This window comes from Entelurus aequoreus, linkage group LG02 (assembly GCF_033978785.1).
Source record: "Entelurus aequoreus isolate RoL-2023_Sb linkage group LG02, RoL_Eaeq_v1.1, whole genome shotgun sequence".
Lineage (NCBI taxonomy): Eukaryota > Metazoa > Chordata > Actinopteri > Syngnathiformes > Syngnathidae > Entelurus > Entelurus aequoreus.
The window spans coordinates 71,849,217-71,869,075 of NC_084732.1; the positions used below are offsets into that span (position 1 = coordinate 71,849,217).

General features: G+C 39.2%; 1 protein-coding gene across 5 annotated transcripts in view; it reads left to right on the forward strand.

Annotated features, from left to right (window-relative positions):
• The first annotated feature begins 3,780 nt into the window (after window positions 1-3,780).
• The window catches only part of uacab (uveal autoantigen with coiled-coil domains and ankyrin repeats b), a 102,595-nt gene continuing 86,516 nt past the window's right edge, over window positions 3,781-19,859 (forward strand). For all 5 annotated transcript variants that reach the window (XM_062032031.1, XM_062032058.1, XM_062032062.1 and 2 more), the window contains exon 1: window positions 3,781-4,000. In XM_062032031.1, the coding sequence (XP_061888015.1) occupies window positions 3,953-4,000 (48 nt within the window). In that variant the 5' untranslated portion in view covers window positions 3,781-3,952. The remainder of the gene's footprint in view (window positions 4,001-19,859) is intronic.

The following is a 19,859-nucleotide window of genomic DNA, read 5'->3' on the forward strand; positions in this document are numbered from 1 at the left end:
TTCAACCATCGACGTCACGCACAAACGTCATCATACATAGATGTTTTTAACCGGAAGTTTTGAGGGAAATTTAAAATTGCATGTTATAAGTTAACCCGGCCGTATTGGCATGTGTTGCAATGTTAAGATTTCATCATTGATATATAAACTATCAGACTGCGTGGTCGGTAGTAGTGGGTTTCAGTAGGCCTTTAATGCCGGCAACTACGATGTCGCGCCCGCAGAGTACCACCGTAAGGCTGTATGAGTGCAAATTGCACCCTCAAAAATGCAATTTAATCGTTGCACACTTAAGTGATCATTTCTCCTGAACAAGCCTCTTAAGACGTCAACACAGTGAAGAGCCTGAAATTTAAAGGTAAGCTTCGAAGCTGAAAGGGTTCTTCTAAAAATACATGAAAAGGTCTGTCTAATGCAGTCAAGTGTGGTAACTGTTGTTGGATGTATTTATTATCTGGGGTGTTACTTTCACACAAGGTGCAATTATTATTTTTCCATAATAATCTTTGTCTTGTGTATTTGTACAAAGAAAAATGCTTCCAGAATGTTTACGTTGTTTGTCTAATGCTTATTTATATTTATTCTATTTCAGCATATAATGCTGCAAGTTGACATCCTTGTCTTGTTGTATGTCTTATTCATATGTGAGATATGTGATTTGTGGACACCGTAGATATGAAACACCCTGAGTGTATGATTTACAGTTCCAACAAGAATCGGGCAGGTCAGCATGATTCTGCATCTCAAATATTATGCCGCTGGCTTCATCTCCATGGCAACGGTGTTACCATGGAGTCACTGACAAAAGTGACACGTTTCATTGCTGGCAGACCGTAGACGAGCCTCTTTACCCCCAATCATACGTACAGATGTTCACTAATGACCAGTGAAAAATGTTTTTTGAAAAAAACTTGCATTATTGCTTGTGAAAGGTTTTTAATTGGTTGACGTGCGATCACATATTTGCACACAATGACCAATTGATTCATCGGTGGTCACTCGATCTTCCTGGCAGGGGGGTATTCCTTTATGGAGGATGCCTGTGTGTGACTTTGTTTAATGTGGGGAGACTGGTGCACAGACAGTCACCACACGATCCTTGTCAGATACGGGTCAGGGTCCAGTGGCATGGAGTCCAAGACGACTGGGGACCCTTTTCTGCTGCGGCCTTCATCCGCCATCCCAGCCGTTGTGACGCTCCATAGGATTAGCAATCATCCTCCGCCTGTTCCACCGTTGAGGTCTTGGGTTGTTATTTCCCCATAACTGGGCCCACATGGATGTGGGGGTGCCGTCTTCCGCCATCGCAGCCGTTGTGGTAGTTCTTACATCTACCGTCTTCCGCCTGCTCCGCCTTTGAGGTCTTCACCCTATCCCTGGCTAGGGGGCAGTCAGGTACTAGGCCTTTGCCAAGGGCCACCTGGGGTAACAGTAGTAAAGGGGTTAACCTCCTAGTGCCCCAAGACCCCATAGAGGAGCCTCCACTGCCGGATGCACTTTAACGTCATGCCCATGACTACAACCAATTGATTGTGAAGTGAACAACAACATACCAACTGCAAGGAAAATGTACAAGTCTACAAAATTAGCTGGCTAAATCCATCCGTAATTACCTTGACGTTTTAAATAAAACATGCTTTTGTTTGTTTAAAAGAGACCAATATAATTAGATTTTTTCACTAAAATAAAATCAATGCTTCAAGTGTTTGTTTGGAAGCAACTTTTGAAGTAACCCAGTAAATCTTATAAAAAATCCAGTACTATTACAGTGATTTATTTACTTTTAATTTTTTATTGATATACCTTTTATGTAATTTATTTATTTCATTTTTTTATTTTATTTGATTTATTACACTATTTTATACCATCAGACAGTAGGTAATTGTTTTAAATAAAGTGATTTATTTTCAACACCACCATAGCGGTGCCACCAATTTGTTGCCAATGTTAATCAAATTAAGTAATTTGAGGATATGCTGGCAAACACCATTAAACAGATGCAATTAAAAAGTACTGGAATTTTTTTTTTAATGCTGACTGACACGCTGCGAGACAGCAAAAAATGCAAAAGAAAAATGACGACAATGACAAAAAGACAAATCCCTAAAACATATGCATGACATGGATACTGCGAGTTCACAGAGCAAAACTCAATTTTGCCAGGCTACCATTTTGAAAGACTTTAAACTTAATATTTTAAAGCGGGGTGTTCAACCTCGTTTTCATGGAGGGCCACGTCACAGTTATAGCTGCCATTAGAGGGCTTCTTGTAACAGCAAATAATATATGAATTTGCCTATGATTTGATTAGTATATATTTTTTGTACACTGTAAAAAAAAAAGCTGTACATTTTACAATAAAAAACTGTAAAAACATAATTTTACTGTAAAAGTTAGTGGGGTTTTTTACAACATATTTTTGTAATCGTAAAAACAATACGTTTCTCTCATGCAGTTGTTTTTGTATTCTTTTGGCATTTGCAGCATTTTTTATTTTGCATTTGTTTTTGGTCCTGCGGCATTTATGTGGTAGCAGCATTTTTTATTTGCAGCATTTTCCCCGCTGCATTTGCTTCCTGGTGCTGTGTGTTTACCATGTGGGTCATTGCAGTCAACACTGGAAAGAACGAAGAAGCATTACTGTGAGCATTAGGAGAAATACATAAGATAAATACATTTAATTTACAGTGTAATAGTTTACACAGCAAATCAAATGTATTACATTTAGAATATAGACTTTAGAATAGACTACATCTTTGAAAAACGAATTAACATTTCATTCTGTAGATTTACTTCATACACAGTAAAATATTTCAAGAATGTGTTTATTTATCATTTTAAAAGCTTACTGCTAATAAAAACTCCAAGCTCCGTATATTATAAAATGTGAAAAATGATAAAATTTACATTCTGTAAACTACTGCATGGTTCACACTCTAATCAACTCCCTGAACACTAAATTGGTCTCTTAGTCCAGATTGAACTCCACAAATCAAATAACTTAATTATTTAAAAAAAAACATAAAAATGTTATTGAGATGCAACTGTATTAAATATTACAGTTAGCACATACTGTAGCTGCAAGACTAACTTAACAAGTGGCAGATGTGACACCAGACAGCAGGGGTGTCTAACTAATTTTCAATGAGGGCCACATCTCAGTTGAACAGTGAATACACATGAATGTTAATGTATATTTGTCTCATAATGCTATCACAAAAATTCCTTTGCATTTTATTTTATTTTATTTTATTTTTTTACATATAAACTTGATTTGAAATAAGTCAGGGTGACAAGCAGATGTTTAAGTATTTAAAAATGCTTGGAATATATGTTTGTTTGCATGATGAGATGATATTAAAGTTAAAAAGACATGCAATTGCATGCAGGACATGCAATATTTCTGTCGAAATTGTAAGAGTGAATACCCCGCGACCCCAAAAGGGACAAGCGGTAGAAAATGGATGGATGGATGGAAGTAAGTTTATTGACGCACACATTTGGCCCCTGTGCCATACAGTAATTATTTAATCACAAACACATCCAGCTGAGTTATACACATTATTATTACTAATATATATTTTCCCAATAAATGTAAAGTTTTTGGGGTGGTTATCCAGGTGTTTCGGTGTTCAGGTAAGTCTGACGTCACCCCCGCCTCGTCCCAGGATGTCTCCAACTTCCCCCTTCGACACTAAACAAGGAAGTCCCGCCCTTCGACGCAACCGATTGGGCGGGAACGAAACTGGACCGCGCGTTCGCGACTCTGATTGGCTGCACCAGTCGCTCATCTAATGCGATCAGGCTTTGCCTTTCAGCGTCAGGTGGAAACTCGCCCCGTGGGAGAACGGGATACAAACTTGGTTTCAGTCTATCGGAAGTTATTTTGGAACAGTCGGCGAATGTTTTCATAGATAAAAGGAAATTGACGACACAAACCAACACTTGGAAAATGAAGAGCTTCAAGAACCGACTGAAAAAGCACGAAGTTAACATCACTGTGAGTAGAATGTTGTTGTTGGTGACGAGGTCGGCGGCGTTTTGTTATACTTAAATTAGCTTTAGCTTTGTGTAGGTGAACGAAGTTACACGTTTTCTGATACAACTGTACAATTTGTATTGTCCTCTTTCTAATCCACGCCTTGTTGCCACGGTGGTCCCGGTGGAAGTTATAGCAAGCACCTGCAGTAGCTTCGAGTCACTTGTTGTATACAGAGGGGGTCCAAAGTATGGAGCAGGGACCATTTCCGGCACGGTGCTCCATTTTTAATTGTCCCCCTGCATAATCTAAAAGGAGAATTAGTTAATTATGAAAGCTGCTCTTTGTCACAAACTTCAATCCTGGCCTTGTCCTGGTTAGCTTCGCCCCACTAATACACATACAAGCAACAGAAGATAACAACATGTTACAAAAGTGCTTTACTACACTCACAAGAATATAGCAACCATTATAGCATTCATTTTTATATCCTTCGAGGGGTCATATTAGGATTTTTTCTACATTTTCTACATTACGATCTGAACCGAGGATGTCGTTGTGGCTTGTGCACCCCTTTGAGACACTTGTGAGTTAGGGCTATATGAATAAACATTGATTGATTTAAAACACTTGTGGTCTACATCAGTGTTTTTCAGCCAAAGTGCCGCCGTGAGATACAGTCTGGTGTGCCGTGAGATACAGTGGGAGATTATGTAATTTCACCTCCATCCATCCATTTTCTACCGCTTATTCCCTTTGGGGTCGCAGGGGGCGCTGGAGCCTATCTCAGCTACAATCGGGCGGACGGCGGGGTACACCCTGGACAAGTCGCCACCTCATCGCAGGGCCAACACAGATAGACAGACAACATTCACACACTAGGGCCAATTTAGTGTTGCCAATCAACCTATCCCAGCTGGAGTACCCGGAGGGAACCCACGCAGTCACGGGGAGGACATTCAAACTCCACACAGAAAGATGCAGAGCGCAGGATCGAACCCAGGACCTTCGTATTGTGAGGCAGACGCACTCACCTATTTGGGTTCAAATATTTTTTTGCAGACCAGTAATTATCCATCCATCCATCCATCTTCAACCGCTTATCCGGAATCGGGTCGCGGGGACAGCAGCTCCAGCAAAGACCCCCAGACTTCCCTCTCCAGAGCAACATTTACGACTTCCTCCTGGGGAATCCCGAAGCGTTCCCAGGCCAGAGAGGAGATGTAATCCCCCCATCTGGTCCTTGGTCTGCCGCGGGGCCTCCTCCCAGTGGGACGTGCAACGAGGACCTCCCTAGGGAGACGCTCGTGAGGCATCCGCACGAGATGCCCGAACCACCTAAGCTGGCTCCTTTCCAAGCGAAGGTGCAGCGGCTCTACTCCGAGTCTCTCTCGGGTGACTGCACTTCTCACCCTATCTCTAAGGGAGATGCCAGCCACCCTTCTGAGGAAACTCATTTCGGCCGCTTGTATCCGCGATCTTATTCTTTCGGTCATTACCCACACTTCATGACCATAGGTGAGAGTAGGAATGTAGATAGCTCGGTAGACCGAGAGCTTTGCCTTCTGGCTCAGCTCCCGTTTCGTCACAACAGTGCGGCAGAGAGACTGCAATACTGCCCCAGCTGCTCCGATTCTCCGGCTGATTTCCTTCTCCATCTTTCCCTCACTCGTGAACAAGACCCCGAGATACTTAAACTCCTCCACCTGGGACAGAGTCCTGTCCCCTACCCGGACTGTACAAACCATCGGTTTCCTGCTGAGAACCATGGCCTCAGATTTGGAGATGCTGATCCTCATTCCAGCCGCTGAACACTCGGCTGCGAACCGATCCAGTGAGAGCTGAAGGTCACGAACCGAAGGTGCCATCAGGACCACATCATCTGCAAACAGCAGTGACGCAACCTTTAGCCCCCCGAGACGTATACCCTCTCCGCCATGGCCACGACTCCGCCTAGAAATCCCGTCCATGAAAATCACAAACAGGATAGGTGACAGAGCGCAACCAGTAATTATAGTCTGCAAATAATGTGCCGTTGTTGAGTGTCTGTACTGTCTAGAGCTCGGCAGAGTAACCATGTAATACTCTTCCATATCAGTAGACTAGATTGTATTTAAATGGGAAATACTAAACGATAAAAGTATATGAAATATTGCACTCTTTCACCCTTCTTGATTACCACTTGAGGAACTTTGAAGAAACTTTTATTCTTTCTGTGATTTGAACGGTTTCACCAGCCTAAAACCACGCAAGCATAGAGCATTTTTCTTTGAAAAAGGCAAAATTTCGCCCAGAATGCGACATTGGCCCACCACTGCAAGCCTCGCACAGTTAACGAGCCGGACGTGAAGTCATTTAAATGCAACCTATTGGGAGGAAAAGTTGGTTTTGCATAAAAGGTCCCCAAGTTTTTGTGTATGTGCACTAGGGATGTAACACAATAAAAAAAAATCATATCACAGTTATTGTGACCAAAATTATCACGTTATCATTATTACCATGGTGTTGTAGATTGTGCTCAAAAAGTACTTATATACACAATTATGCACTAAAACCTTATAAACAAGTTTTATATAAAAAAAGAAAAAATTATTTAATTTGAGTATTTAAATATGTTTGCCTTCTTTTGTTTTAATGTGTAATGGTTTTAGAGTGTTTGGAATCACTTCCTGTTGTAGACATCTTTGTGTAATATTAATTAAAGTATAGATCTATCATTCTGTTGTCATATTGTCTCAAATATATATCTCCTTTTAAAATATACAGGTATTAACTATAATACTGGTATACCCCCCAGCCCTAGTACAATCTAACCTTTATCATTCTATAATCAATCAATCAATCAATGTTTACTTATATAGCCCTAAATCACGAGTGTCTCAAAGGGCTGCACAAGCCACAATGACATCCTCGGCTCAGATCCCACATCAGGGCAAGGAAAAACTCAACCCAATGGGACAATGAGAAACCTTGGAGGGGACCGCAGAAGATGAAATGAATCAAAGTATCAAAATCAAATTACAGAATGGAATCAATGTAATTTCCTCATTTTCCTCAACTGATGTACTACTTTAAATGTAACATCATCTACAACACAACTAATGAATTTGGACTCATTTCTTTTATCACACCTAAAAGTTAGAAGGGGATACATTATTATTTCAGCATATGTGTGCCCAAAAAAAGATGTCCCTAGTCATAAGTACAACACAAAATGTACAGATTATCAAAAGCATTGTTTTAGGTTGAAATGTGACGGGTTACATTACCAACAACAACTTTGAAAATCAAGGCATGAATGTAACAATATACATGTTCTATACTATCACTAATAAGCAGCATAAGTATGTAGGGTCCAAACACGGAAGTGTTGCCCTTATCTTAGCACAGTGCATAGCTCCACCCCCTCTGAAGCAATGCACAGTATGGTGGCGAGGGATACAAATAATTACTATTGCAACATCCAGTGGACACAGTTAGAACTGCAGTATCTTTCATCCAAAAATGTTAGTAAATTTTAATGCTTAGCAAATTCATCTCACGGCTGGCACTGATCCTTTTGACATCCCTCGTCTAATGGATCACGTAATGAGAAGAGGCTAAATTGTTAATACTGTTAATGAAAAAAACAGAGATCTGTCTTTGAACATATGTTTTAGTCTTTTTAAAAGCCCATTTGATTACAAATTTTCATTACATCATATTGAAAGTATATTAAGAACAATATTGTTTGTTTTATATACGTGAAGGATCTAAGCCACTGATGATTTTTTTAAGAATGTAAAACAGTTATTTATGACCAAGCAAATATTGAAGAGAATGTGGGCCTTGACTAACCACTTGATTTTGTTAAATGTGCTAAATTTTAGCTGGCTAGCAGAGCATCTGGGAGCGAATCACATTTGGAATCATTTTTACAGAAGACCTTAATGTGACGTGTCTGAAGGGTTGGGAATCTCCGCAAGTTGGACAGGAAAATCAGATCCTTGATCCCACTGGTATTGGAACGCGATAACGGTACGGGATCGGATCAGCCCCATCCCTATTTGCTTACTCGCTAAATACAGCGACAAACCCACTAAGTTGGCAACACTGATGATTCCTGCTATATCGTCTTTATCTCTGGCAAAGCAGGTGTGTAAGAAGTATATTAAGATGCTGAGTCACTATTAAGGCTGCAGCTAACGATTATTTTTCTATCGATTAATCTATAGATTATTTTTTCGATTAATCGGTTAATCTATAGATTATTTTTTCGATTAATCTATAGATTATTTTTCCTTTTACCGATTATTTTTTTATTCAAAATGAAGATGAAAAAATAAATGTAGGCCCGTTTTTTCAAAAGGCATGGCTTTTATTTACAAAAAAAAAGAAGTATGGCCACTCAGTCAACATTGACAACAACATGACTAAATATTCTGTAACAATGTAAACATTTAAAACTTTTAACATTTAACAAAATTAAAAGTAGCTTATTTGCTTTTTAATGTGCAAATATAAAAGTCAACATCCAGTGCAAATCTTAATATTCTGCAATAGTATAAGCATTTCAAAAGTAAAAGTATTGCTTATTTTACTTTAAAATGTGCAAAAATAAAGATAAACATCCAGTACAAAAAAAGTGCAAAACAAAATATTCTGTAACAACAGTGTAAACATTTCAACAAAAGTGAAAGTATTGCTTATTTGCTAAAATGTGCAAAAATAAAGATAAACATCCAATACAAAAAAGTGCCAATCTAAATATTCTGGAGCACTGTAAACATTAAGTATTGCTTTTAAAATGTGCAAAATAAACATCCAGTCCAACACAGTACACAATAACCAATTCTACTCATTCCAGTGAGTGACTAACAGTTGTAATGAAGAAAGGTTAGCATGTGTACATGTTTGGTTCTTTTCTTGTTTACAATATTCCCAGCAGCTGAAAATAGGCGCTCAGAAGGGGTCGATGTGGCTGGAACTGAGAGGTAATTAGCCTTCACCTCAAGCCAGGACTGCGAGTGAGCTGAGCTGCAGTTTATATTTCTAGAAGGTCAACGGGCTCATAGTGATGTTACTAGTAGTTGACTGGGAGGTGTTTATTATCATTTGGGGAGAGTCCGCTGCCTGATGCTCACCTGCTAAACACCTATCTGCTCCACGCTGAAGCGCTGACTACATGCGCTCTGAATACACACTGCTGATTGGCTGATAATGCTTTGTGTGTACCAATCAGATGGTTGTGTGGGTGGGACAATGCTGCGTGTGTACCAATCAGATGGTTGTATGGGTGGGACAATGCTGCGTGTGTACCAATCAGGTGGTTGTGTGGGTGGGACAATGCTGCGTGTGTACCAATCAGGTGGTTGTGTGGGTGGGACAATGCTGCGTGCTGAGGCAGAAGAGCGAAGCAGCTTGTTAAGACTTTAGCAGCTAAAGTTAGCTTTAGCTTAGAAAGTCGTCCGGTACACCCCCGTGCCGAACCGAAAGCCCCGTACCGAAACGGTTCAATACAAAACACGTACCGTTACACCCCTAGCAGATACAAATGACACATTCATGTTTTTGTGTAATGATGACAACGTATGCTCGCGCGGACGATTGACTAGTTGATGGTTTTCTTTTCAAATGTTCGTTCATAGCCGTTGTGCTGCTATGATAGGCCATTTCCGCTCGACACAGTGTACATACAACAACATTATTAGGCCGTTTATTGAAATACTCCCACACTTTTGACCACTTTTGGCATGCTTTTCCCCCCTCGCTCGCACCGCTCGCATCGTCTGCTTTGATCGTCTGCTTTGCGGTCCGCCATGACGGTAGTGTGACGTAAATATGCGACGCGTCGACGCACAAAAACGGCGTCGACGTATTTACGTAACCGATGACGTCGACTACGTCGACGCGTCGTTTCAGCCTTAGTCACTATGCATTCTGCCACCTACTGTACATAATTCGAACAACATTTAAAGACCGTCCCATCATAATGTGTTGGTGAGCAAGTTTGGACAGGTAGTCTCAAATCTGGCATTCCAAATGTATGGGAAACACTGCTAGTCTACAAGCAGTAAATCAAACACTATTAAACATGTACAGCATGGGATGATGGATTTTTCCCCTCTAAAGTGGATTTTTCTACTGGTCAAAACCCTTGTGTCGGCCACTGTGTAAAATAAATTCTACCAGTTCGACCGTGCCCAATGCTTGGTCTTTACAACTCAGCACAGCTCAAGATGGAGTGGCTGTTTGGCACTGTTGTCAGCTCCCAGCCATTACCATGACAAAAGGCACGAAGCCAAGTGATCTGTGTGTGGTAAACTATCTAGCCTCTGCATGTGGACTAAAAAAACCTTTCAGGGTTGAAGCCCAATTGTATTCACACTGAAAGTTTTTCACCCTTTTTGCCGATATTCCCAGGGAGGATTTGAGCGCAATGCGTTGTTCTGCCTTGCAGCTTGTTTGTTCTGATACTTAAAAAACCTGTTTGTCTCAAACAAAGTTTTGTTGAGGAAGAATGTGTGACATTTACTGATTTTTATGTTGCGATTTCATTTGCTTTTATCTCTGCTCGGAGACAGCAAAATTAACAGAGATATTCTAGATCAGGAATGTCACACTGGTTTTCATTGAGGGCCACATCACAGTTATGGCTGCCATCAGAGGGCCGCTTGTAACAGTGAATAATGTATGAATTTGCCTCTGGATTTCATTATTAATTATATCAATTGTTTTAAGTAGTCTGTCGATTTTACAGTAAAAACTTTACCGTAAAATATTGTATTATTTTTTTATTTATTTAATTTTTTTTACAATATTGTAAGGTAAATACCACTGTTTTGTTTGTTTTTTTTACGTAAAAAGCTGGCATTGTTGTGTTAAATTGACATTGGTTTTTACAACATTATAATGTGAAAGGAAAAACAGTACAAGTTTTTTTTTATTCTGCCAACTTAGCTGCCAGATTTTCTACCGTAAAAACAAATGTTTCGTTTTTCCATTTACAGTAATACACCGTTAAAAACAACAACCCTACGTAGATTTTACAGTCAAAAACTGGCAGCTCAGTCAACACAATTTTAACGCAAAAAAACAGTAGTATTTTTTTCAATTTACAGTAATATGCTGTAAAGAACAACGTAAAATGTATTGTCATTTTTATTAATTTGATGGGTAGTTTGCTGTAAAGTTAAGTATTTTTATTTATTTTTATTTAGACAAAAACATGTTTGGAAAGTATGATAATATACTGTAATATTTTTTGAAATAATGGATACTATTAAAGTTGAAAAGGTATGCTATTTCAAGCAGTACATACATTTTTTCTGTCAAAATGAAAAAAATCCATTACATTCAGTGAGAAAATATTAAGTACTTTATTGACACATATAATTTCCAGGTGTTTGCAGGCCAGATAAAATGATGTTGCGGGCCAGATCTGACCCCCGGTCCTTGAGTTTGACACATGTGTTCAAGCTATTAGTTAGTTGTGAGGTGAATTATATTAATATAGCGCTTTTTCTCTAGGGACTCAAAGGGCTTTACATAATGAAACCCATTATCTTCATCTTTAAGCTATATTTAAACCAGTGTGGGTGGCATGGCGAGCAAGTGGGTAGAGTGGCTTGCCCAAAGACACGACAGCGACTAGGATGGCAAGAGCAGGAACCGAACCTGAACCCTCAACTTGCTGGCACGGCCGGCGGCTGCTGTACCAACCGAGCCACTTATAAGCAATTGTAATTGAAGTGAGGTAAAACATCATTCATTAGACTTTATCATCATATCTTGTAGCCCAAGGGTGTCCAAAGTGTGGCACACAGCTTGTCTTTTACTGGCACTTTGTGTAAACAAAATCAGGAAAGAATAAAAGAACAAAAGGACACAATATAATGAGAAATGATTCAAATGTTTACTCTAATAAAGCTAAGAATAATATGTTTTGCCACCGATACCACAAGGCTGTTATGAAGTAGGGATGTAACAATTACTGGTATTAATTATAAAACATGTTAAAATTCCGGACACTTATTATTACCGTCTCAAACGTTAATTATCTAAAAACCGTGATTAGGGATGATGTTTGATAAGAAATTATCGAGTTCGGCCTATTATCGAATCATCTTATCGAACCGATTCCTTATCGATTCTCTTATCGAGTCCAGATAGGTTGTTGTATATGGAAAAAAACACAATATTTGGTTTAACAAATCACTTCACATTCTCTACTGCTCGCTACTATAGTATTACCATATCTGAGTTATTGTGCAGAAATGTGGGGAAATAACTACAAATGTGCGCTACATTCGATGGTTTGGTAAAATTGCAAACAGCTAAAATGATGTGGAATTAAATGATGTAATGGATTAAGTAAAGAAGTTAAACATTGTACTAATATGATCCAGTTTAAGAGGTTGTTCAAATGAATAGTGCTTACAAAGTACAAAGAAGAATTATGAGAAATACTTTCAACCTTATTCAAAATAAGATATTCTTCGCCCCTGTTGCTCATCAGAGACTCTATTTAAGCCTGCCTTTTCCGGTCACTCGTCGTGGCTTCATTGTTTCCATTTGCAACAGTTACGTTGGCATTCTGGTTTTCGAGCTCATGATTCCTGTGCTAAGTTACCTTAGCTTTTAGTATTCCTGTGCTAAGTAAGTTTTTGCTTTAGCTTCTCGTGCAAACTGCACACTTTCCTTTTGTTTCGTTCCTGTCTGTTGTAATGTGTATGATTTATGAGAAATAAATCATCTCCTACCTGCACACTTTCGTCCGGAGCCGTCAGTTTTGCGTCCCGGGAGAACGAACCGCTGCACCCCACCGTGACAAATGACTGAGCTACGTGACGTAATTTCTTGTGATGTCCTACGGGGCACTTCTTGTCGGGACGGGATTCGTTCCCAGGGATTCGAATAAAGAACCAACTCTTTTTCTTTACTATAGTGGTCTCGATAACGGGTACCGGTTCTCAAAAAAGGATTTGACTCCGTGGACTCGGTTCTTTTCTTATCGAACTACCGGGAAAACCGGGTTCGAGCATCATCCCTAACCATGATCGATTACCGCACTTTGATAAACTCCCAGCATGGTGATTTATTGGTAATAGCGATAGTAGCAAGCACTGTGCTAACTAATTAATCAAGTTATCGTTTAAAACCGAATATGGCAATGTATTATTTGTGATATGGATTTTAATAAAACATTTTCAAAACAGGTCACAGGTTACAAAAGCTTCTCTTGGCCTCGGATGTTTGACATCTACGTACAGCGATTAAGTGTGGAGAAGGCCTAAAAATATAGATTTTTAAAAATGTATTAAAAAATATATACAGGTATACATTGATTCAGAATCTTATCAATCAATCAATCAATGTTTATTTATATAGCCCTAAATCACAAGTGTCTCAAAGGGCTGTACAAGCCACAACGACATCCTCGGTACAGAGCCCACATACGGGCAAGGAAAACTCACCCCAGTGGGACGTCAATGTGAATGACTATGAGAAACCTTGGAGAGGACCGCATATGTGGGTAACCCCATAAATAAGAATCACAATGTTATTTTTTAATTTAAAAATATACATCTAGTGTTCGATTTGTTCTGTTGTGTTTATGTTGTGTTACGGTGCGGATGTTCTCCAGAAATGTGTTTGTAATTCTTTTTTGGTGTGGGATCACAGAGTGTCGCTTATTTGTAACTGTTAAAGTTGTTTTATACAGCCACCTTTAGTGTAACCTGAATGGCTGTTGACCAAGTATGACTTGCAGTCACTTACTGTATGTGTGTCTGCAAAAACCTCATACAACATGTAACTGGGCTGGTACGCTGTGTATATACAGGCTGTAGAGGGCGCTAAAGACAGTGCCATCACGGCACGCCCTTATTATTGTTGTTTGGGTGAAAATCCGCAGACATCCGATAGAATAGTTACCCTGAATTTCGGGAGTCTCCCGGAAATATCGGGAGCGTTGGCATGTATGACGCTGTCAAGCGCCATTCATATAAAACTTGCGAAATAACGTCTCGCGGGCCGCGTGTCTAGTTTAAACATAGCACAAAGCAAAAAAAAAACAACTTTGTATGCAGTGTTATTTCATTTTAAATTTCAAAATAGTTTTGTGGCTCCCATTGTTTTCTTGAATTTGTGAAACGGGTCAAAATGGCTCTTTGAGTGGTAAAGGTTGCCGACCGCTGCACTAGTGCTACTAAATGAAAACAAATAGTAACACAGACATGTTTTTGTAGCACAGAAAAAATGTAGTAGCAATATGAAATGTTTCAAATATCACAATTTCAATATTTACACTCAAACAACATACACGTGTGCCCTCATACATATAAAGACTATGCTATCATAGGGCTTACTGTAATGCTCAAATAAACACAAAGAACAACCCTAAACTGTGCTAGCACTGTCGCTAACACGAGTGTAGGGCTGGGCGATATGGATCAAAAGTCATATAGCGATAGAGTTTGGCCACTAAACTGACTCATAAATGGAAATGTCTGTTGATGTAAGTAACTAAACAAGATTTGATTTAAATTTTTGGGACTGATTGGGATCCGAAATACAAAAAAACAAGGTACCAACAAATAAGAAAAATAGGTTTTGCATAATAGGCTCCTAACTTAAGATGTGTTTTGAGATAAGAAAAAAGAAAAAAGCCTTGAAATTAATATAATAAAAGTCAAATATAATCTCCAATCCTATTTAAAAAAACAACATTTAGCTATGCTCAATTCTTTAGCTAATAAAAACACAAATGAACAAAATGTGAAATAAAGTGCCTTGGTAAAAGAGGACATGTTTAAACGTCAGCAGAAATATGAAAATAATTCACCTATAACAATGGTATTTTTATAAGTAAACATTATGAAGATGTTAGCCAGGAACACCAAACTGCCAACTGCTTCATGATGCTGTGTTACAGGCTGTGTTCTGAAAATTACTTTTAAAAAGTCATTATAGTTACTTGTTACTTTTCCAAAACATTAATTTAATTACTAACATAATTACTCTTTAATAAATGTAATTAATTACTAGGGAAAGTAATTATTGCGCTACCTAAACAATTCAAATAGCTGGCCCAATGAAGTTAAGATAGGTTTGTGTAAGTGCGTGTGCCTTTTAAAAGGTGGTGCCTGTTGCTTTTGGACGTGTGATGTCAGTGTGTTATTATCTTGAGCTGTTTTTTTAGCTTAGCAGGCTAGCATCGACAGCGTGTCGGCTCTGACAGCAGCTCTCTTGAATTTTTCACTGGACCTTGTTTTCTTGCATGTTGCAAGACTTGGAGCTCACAACAAGTCCCGCTACAACTACAGCCCAGCTCCCTTCTGTGCATGGCGCCTGGCGCAGGAGGGAGACACACAAACACACACACTCACACACACAGCTGTCAGCAGTAACACCTCCGCCGCGTCAATCAATTCTCCATTTGGTTAACCGTTATGGTTTATGTGTATTTCAAACATGTTATACAGATGGGTGAACAGTTTACTCTAGTTCAGGGGTGGGCAATTAATTTTTACCGGGGGCCGCATGAGCTACCCGAGCACTGCTGGAGGGCCACATCGACAATATTTCAATTAAATTTTGCTCAATATTATTTTTGATATATACCGTAAGATAAATAATAATAATAATAATAATAATAGTAATACTTCAACATAGTGTGTGTAACAGCATTCCATGACTAATATATATAAATTAACATTAATAATAAATGACAGTAAAATAAGCACACGTATGACTGAGGAGTCATAGTGTAACTTTGTGTGGTGTTTGAGTTGTCCGACTTTTTGTGTGGCCTTAAACGCACCAGTGGTTTAGTGCTATGCGTGTTGGTGACAGATGACAAGTTGGTTTTGGCCTAGTTTGTACGGCAGAAAATGACTAGTTTTTCGAGATAGAATTGTTTTACTCATGTTTTTGGTGTGGTTATGTCCGAATATAAACAGTTTTGTTCAATAAAGTGATCGATATAATTCCTGTCCTCGAAGCATCTCGATAGACGTTACAATAATTGAACGGTGTTCAATTGAACGGTGTTGACGAACACCATTAGGGCCGCTTGTTGTCACTGTCACTCAAAGTTGCATTGCAAAATTCCATAGAATAAATATGTTTATTTTGTTTATAATTCAGATGGGATTTGATTTGGTGCGCGGCATATACTTGCTGCGCGCAGCGGACGCTTGAGCAGTGCGCAATTGCGCAGGCACGCACCTTAGGTGAGGGGACGTTGCTTTGCAGTTCATGTGTTGTTGAAAACACGGCATTCCTCATCAACATTTCTCTTTTTGGCGTCTCGGGTGTAAACCGTGCATCACTTGTCGCTGCATGTGCACCTTCACTCGCAGGTTACACACGGACACACGCCCATAAATAATACTTTTCAAAATAAAAGCAGCACAGTTGTATTGCGCGCAGGACATAGATGTTTTTTCAACTTTATTTTGTAATTGCAGTTGTTCACATTCACTCACAATCACGCATACGTCCACACGGAAGTAATACAAATAACGATTTTCAAAACAAAAGCAGCACCGTTGTATTGCACACTCGACATAGATACTTTTTTAAATTTATTTTGTAATTTATAATTGGCCTCACGCGGGCCGGACAGGGACGCACAAAGGGCCGGATGCGGCCCGCGGGCCGCAGAATGCCCAGGTCTGCTCTAGTTGGATGACATTTGGATGGATTTATTTCAGCAGCAAAATGCTAATTAGGGGTAAAAACTATTCGCAGGCATGCTACTTTTTTTTTCCCCATTACTCGCACAACCTATTTTTAGTCGCAAATGCTACTGAATTGCTCGCATTGTACAGCTCTGATTTGGATTATAGTGTTACTTTGTATATGATTATGACGAGCATTTTCTTGCATCACACCTTAAATCGGAATACTTTATTTTACATGCGGAGCACACACCTTGAACAAAAGTAGAAAAAGAAGAATCAGTGACTTCTGTAAACAAACATGGCTCTCCCGCGCTTAGGTCACATTTATCCGACCAGAACGTCATCAAAAAGCGACAGGCTATCGGCAAAATAGACGGTTATAAAAAAATAGTTGACCACGTAGCAGAAAACTGGTAAAAAATAATGTTTTAGCAAATCACGTAAAAGTTTAACCACTCCTGTTTCCGACTGCTCACCCACAGACACACTCTTCAAGCAGACATCAAAGCCAACTATTCCGTAAACCTGCCAGGGCCAAAATAGTTTTTCGTCCTCTTCCTTCTTAATCTTCTACACACAATAAATTGGTTCAGAACATTTTGAATTTGATGGCACACAATCCTTGAAATTGCCACAGAGGCGCCAATACTTTGTTAAAGCCATGTTGACTTTGGTAAGCACTGCAGTGCGTGCGACGTCATGACGTCATGTCCACATGCAGGTCAGATTGCATTCACATTAGAAATCAAATTATTGTCATAATGTTAAAGTTAAAGTTGAAGTCCCAACGATCATCACACACATTAGGTGTGGTGAAATTTGTCCTCTGCATTTGACCCATCCCCATTTCCACCCCCTGGGAGGTGAGGGGAGCAGTAAGCAGCAGCCTGCGCCGCGCTCAGGAATCATTTGGTGATTTAACCCTCAATTACAACCCTTGATGCTGAGTGCCAAGCAGGGAGGCAATGGGTCCCATTTTTATAGTCTTTGGTATGATTCGGCTGGGGTTTGAACTCACAACCTTGCAGTCTGAGGGCGAACACTCTAACCGCAAGACCACTGAGCTGGTGATAATGTGAACGGCCACTAAAAAGATTGGATATGACAAAAGTCTGAATTGGACATCCAACTCTGCAGTGTGATTGTAGCCTATACTTACAGTTAAATCAAAGCGATGTAGAAAAACCTGATTTCCACACCTGCAAATTAGTCTGTTTTGATTGCTCCACAGTCCATGCTTCTGGAAAAGGGTCAGCTTGAGGACAGCCATGCCAACTCCTCAAAGTGAAAAGTAGCTATGGTTATACTAAATATTACAGTAATATGAATAACACACAGTTTGCATTTATTTAAAAACATTTTTGAAAAATGAAAATTGGGTAAAAAATTTCCTCAATGCGTTCAGATCTACAAAAGCAGTGATTTATTTTTTTCTGGTGAAGCTAGAGAAACACTCTTTCTTGTGTGTTCATGTGCTATTTAACAGCTATTTAATAACACCTTCTACCAATTTACGACTTGACAACTACAAGGGAATCTGCTTAAAACCAGTTTGAAAATGAAAACATTGTCTTGTTTCTCTTTTTTTAACGTTCAGTTATTGCAATTATAAACACAAAATACATACTGATTTTTGAAGATAGTCCATGTATTTCAAATCGGATGCAGGAACAGACTTTGCCCAAACACTTTTCCAACAGATTTGAAATCAAATTGCAAACGTCATTCTTCCATATAAATAGGTGTCATATTCACCAAATATTTCTATTGTTTGAGCTATTTTTTCCCCACTAGATTAATGCAAGTGTTGATCAAGCACTCTTGACACAAACAAGGTGACTATAATGACTTGGGTCAAAGGTAAAATTAGTAACGGTTTTATGACACCCTCTAACAGGATTTGCAAACCGGATTCACATAGGCTTTTTTTATTTTTTGTGTTTTATTTTATGGCTGTTTGCTATTTTTGCCATTTTGGTTATAAATAAATGATAAATGGGTTATACTTGTATAGCGCTTTTCTACCTTCAAGGTACTCAAAGCGCTTTGACAGTATTTCCACATTCACCCATTCACACACACATTCACACACTGATGGAGGGAGCTGCCATGCAAGGTGCTACCAGCACCCATCAGGAGCAAGGGTGAAGTGTCTTGCCCAAGGACACAACGGACGTGACTAGGATGGTAGAAGGTGGGGATTGAATCCCAGTAACCAGCAACCCTCCGATTGCTGGCACAGCCACTCTACCAACTTCGCCACGCCGTCCCAAGTTACAATTCTCTGTGACCAATATATCCCAACAAAGTAGTGCCTGTAAAATTGCATGGTTTAGATTGGATATTTTGGAACAACAGTATATGGAGATGCAGTTACATGTGTACAGTTACTAGAGGTGGGAATCTTTGGGCACCTCACGATTCGATTACGATTCGGGAGCTATGATTCTATTAAAAATCGATTATCAATGCATCTTTAATTTATGTATATTGATGCAGTTTTACATTTCTTTTCGTTTCACTAAATAGGCGTTTATCACTTGCAACTTTAAAAAAACAGTTCATTTGAAATAAGAAACAGTTAAATTATTTCCCACATTTATTAAATTAATGAAAATGTGTGCAAAACTGGACAATAAGTGCCTGATATTAAAGGCCTACTGAAATGAATTTTTTTTATTTAAACGGGGATAGCAGATCTATTCTATGTGTCATACTTGATCATTTCGCGATATTGCCATATTTTTGCTGAAAGGATTTAGTATAGAACAACGACGATAAAGATTGCAACTTTTGGTATCTGATAAAAAAAAAGGCTTGCACCTACCGGAAGTAGCGTGACGTAGTCAGTTGAACATATACGCAAAGTTCCCTATTGTTTACAATGATGGCCGCATGAAGTGAGAGAGATTCGGACCGAGAAAGCGACAATTTCCCCATTAATTTGAGCGAGGATGAAAGATTTGTGGATGAGTAAAGTGCAAGTGAAGGACTAGTGGGGAGTTGAAGCTATTCAGATAGGGAAGATGCTGTGAGAGCCGGGGGTGACCTGATATTCAGCTGGGAATGACTACAACAGTAAATAAACACAAGACATATATATACTCTATTAGCCACAACACAACCAGGCTTATATTTAATATGCCACAAATTAATCCTGCATAAAAACACCTGCGTGTTTGTTATGCTAGCTCCTAGCTCCTCTGCTAGCT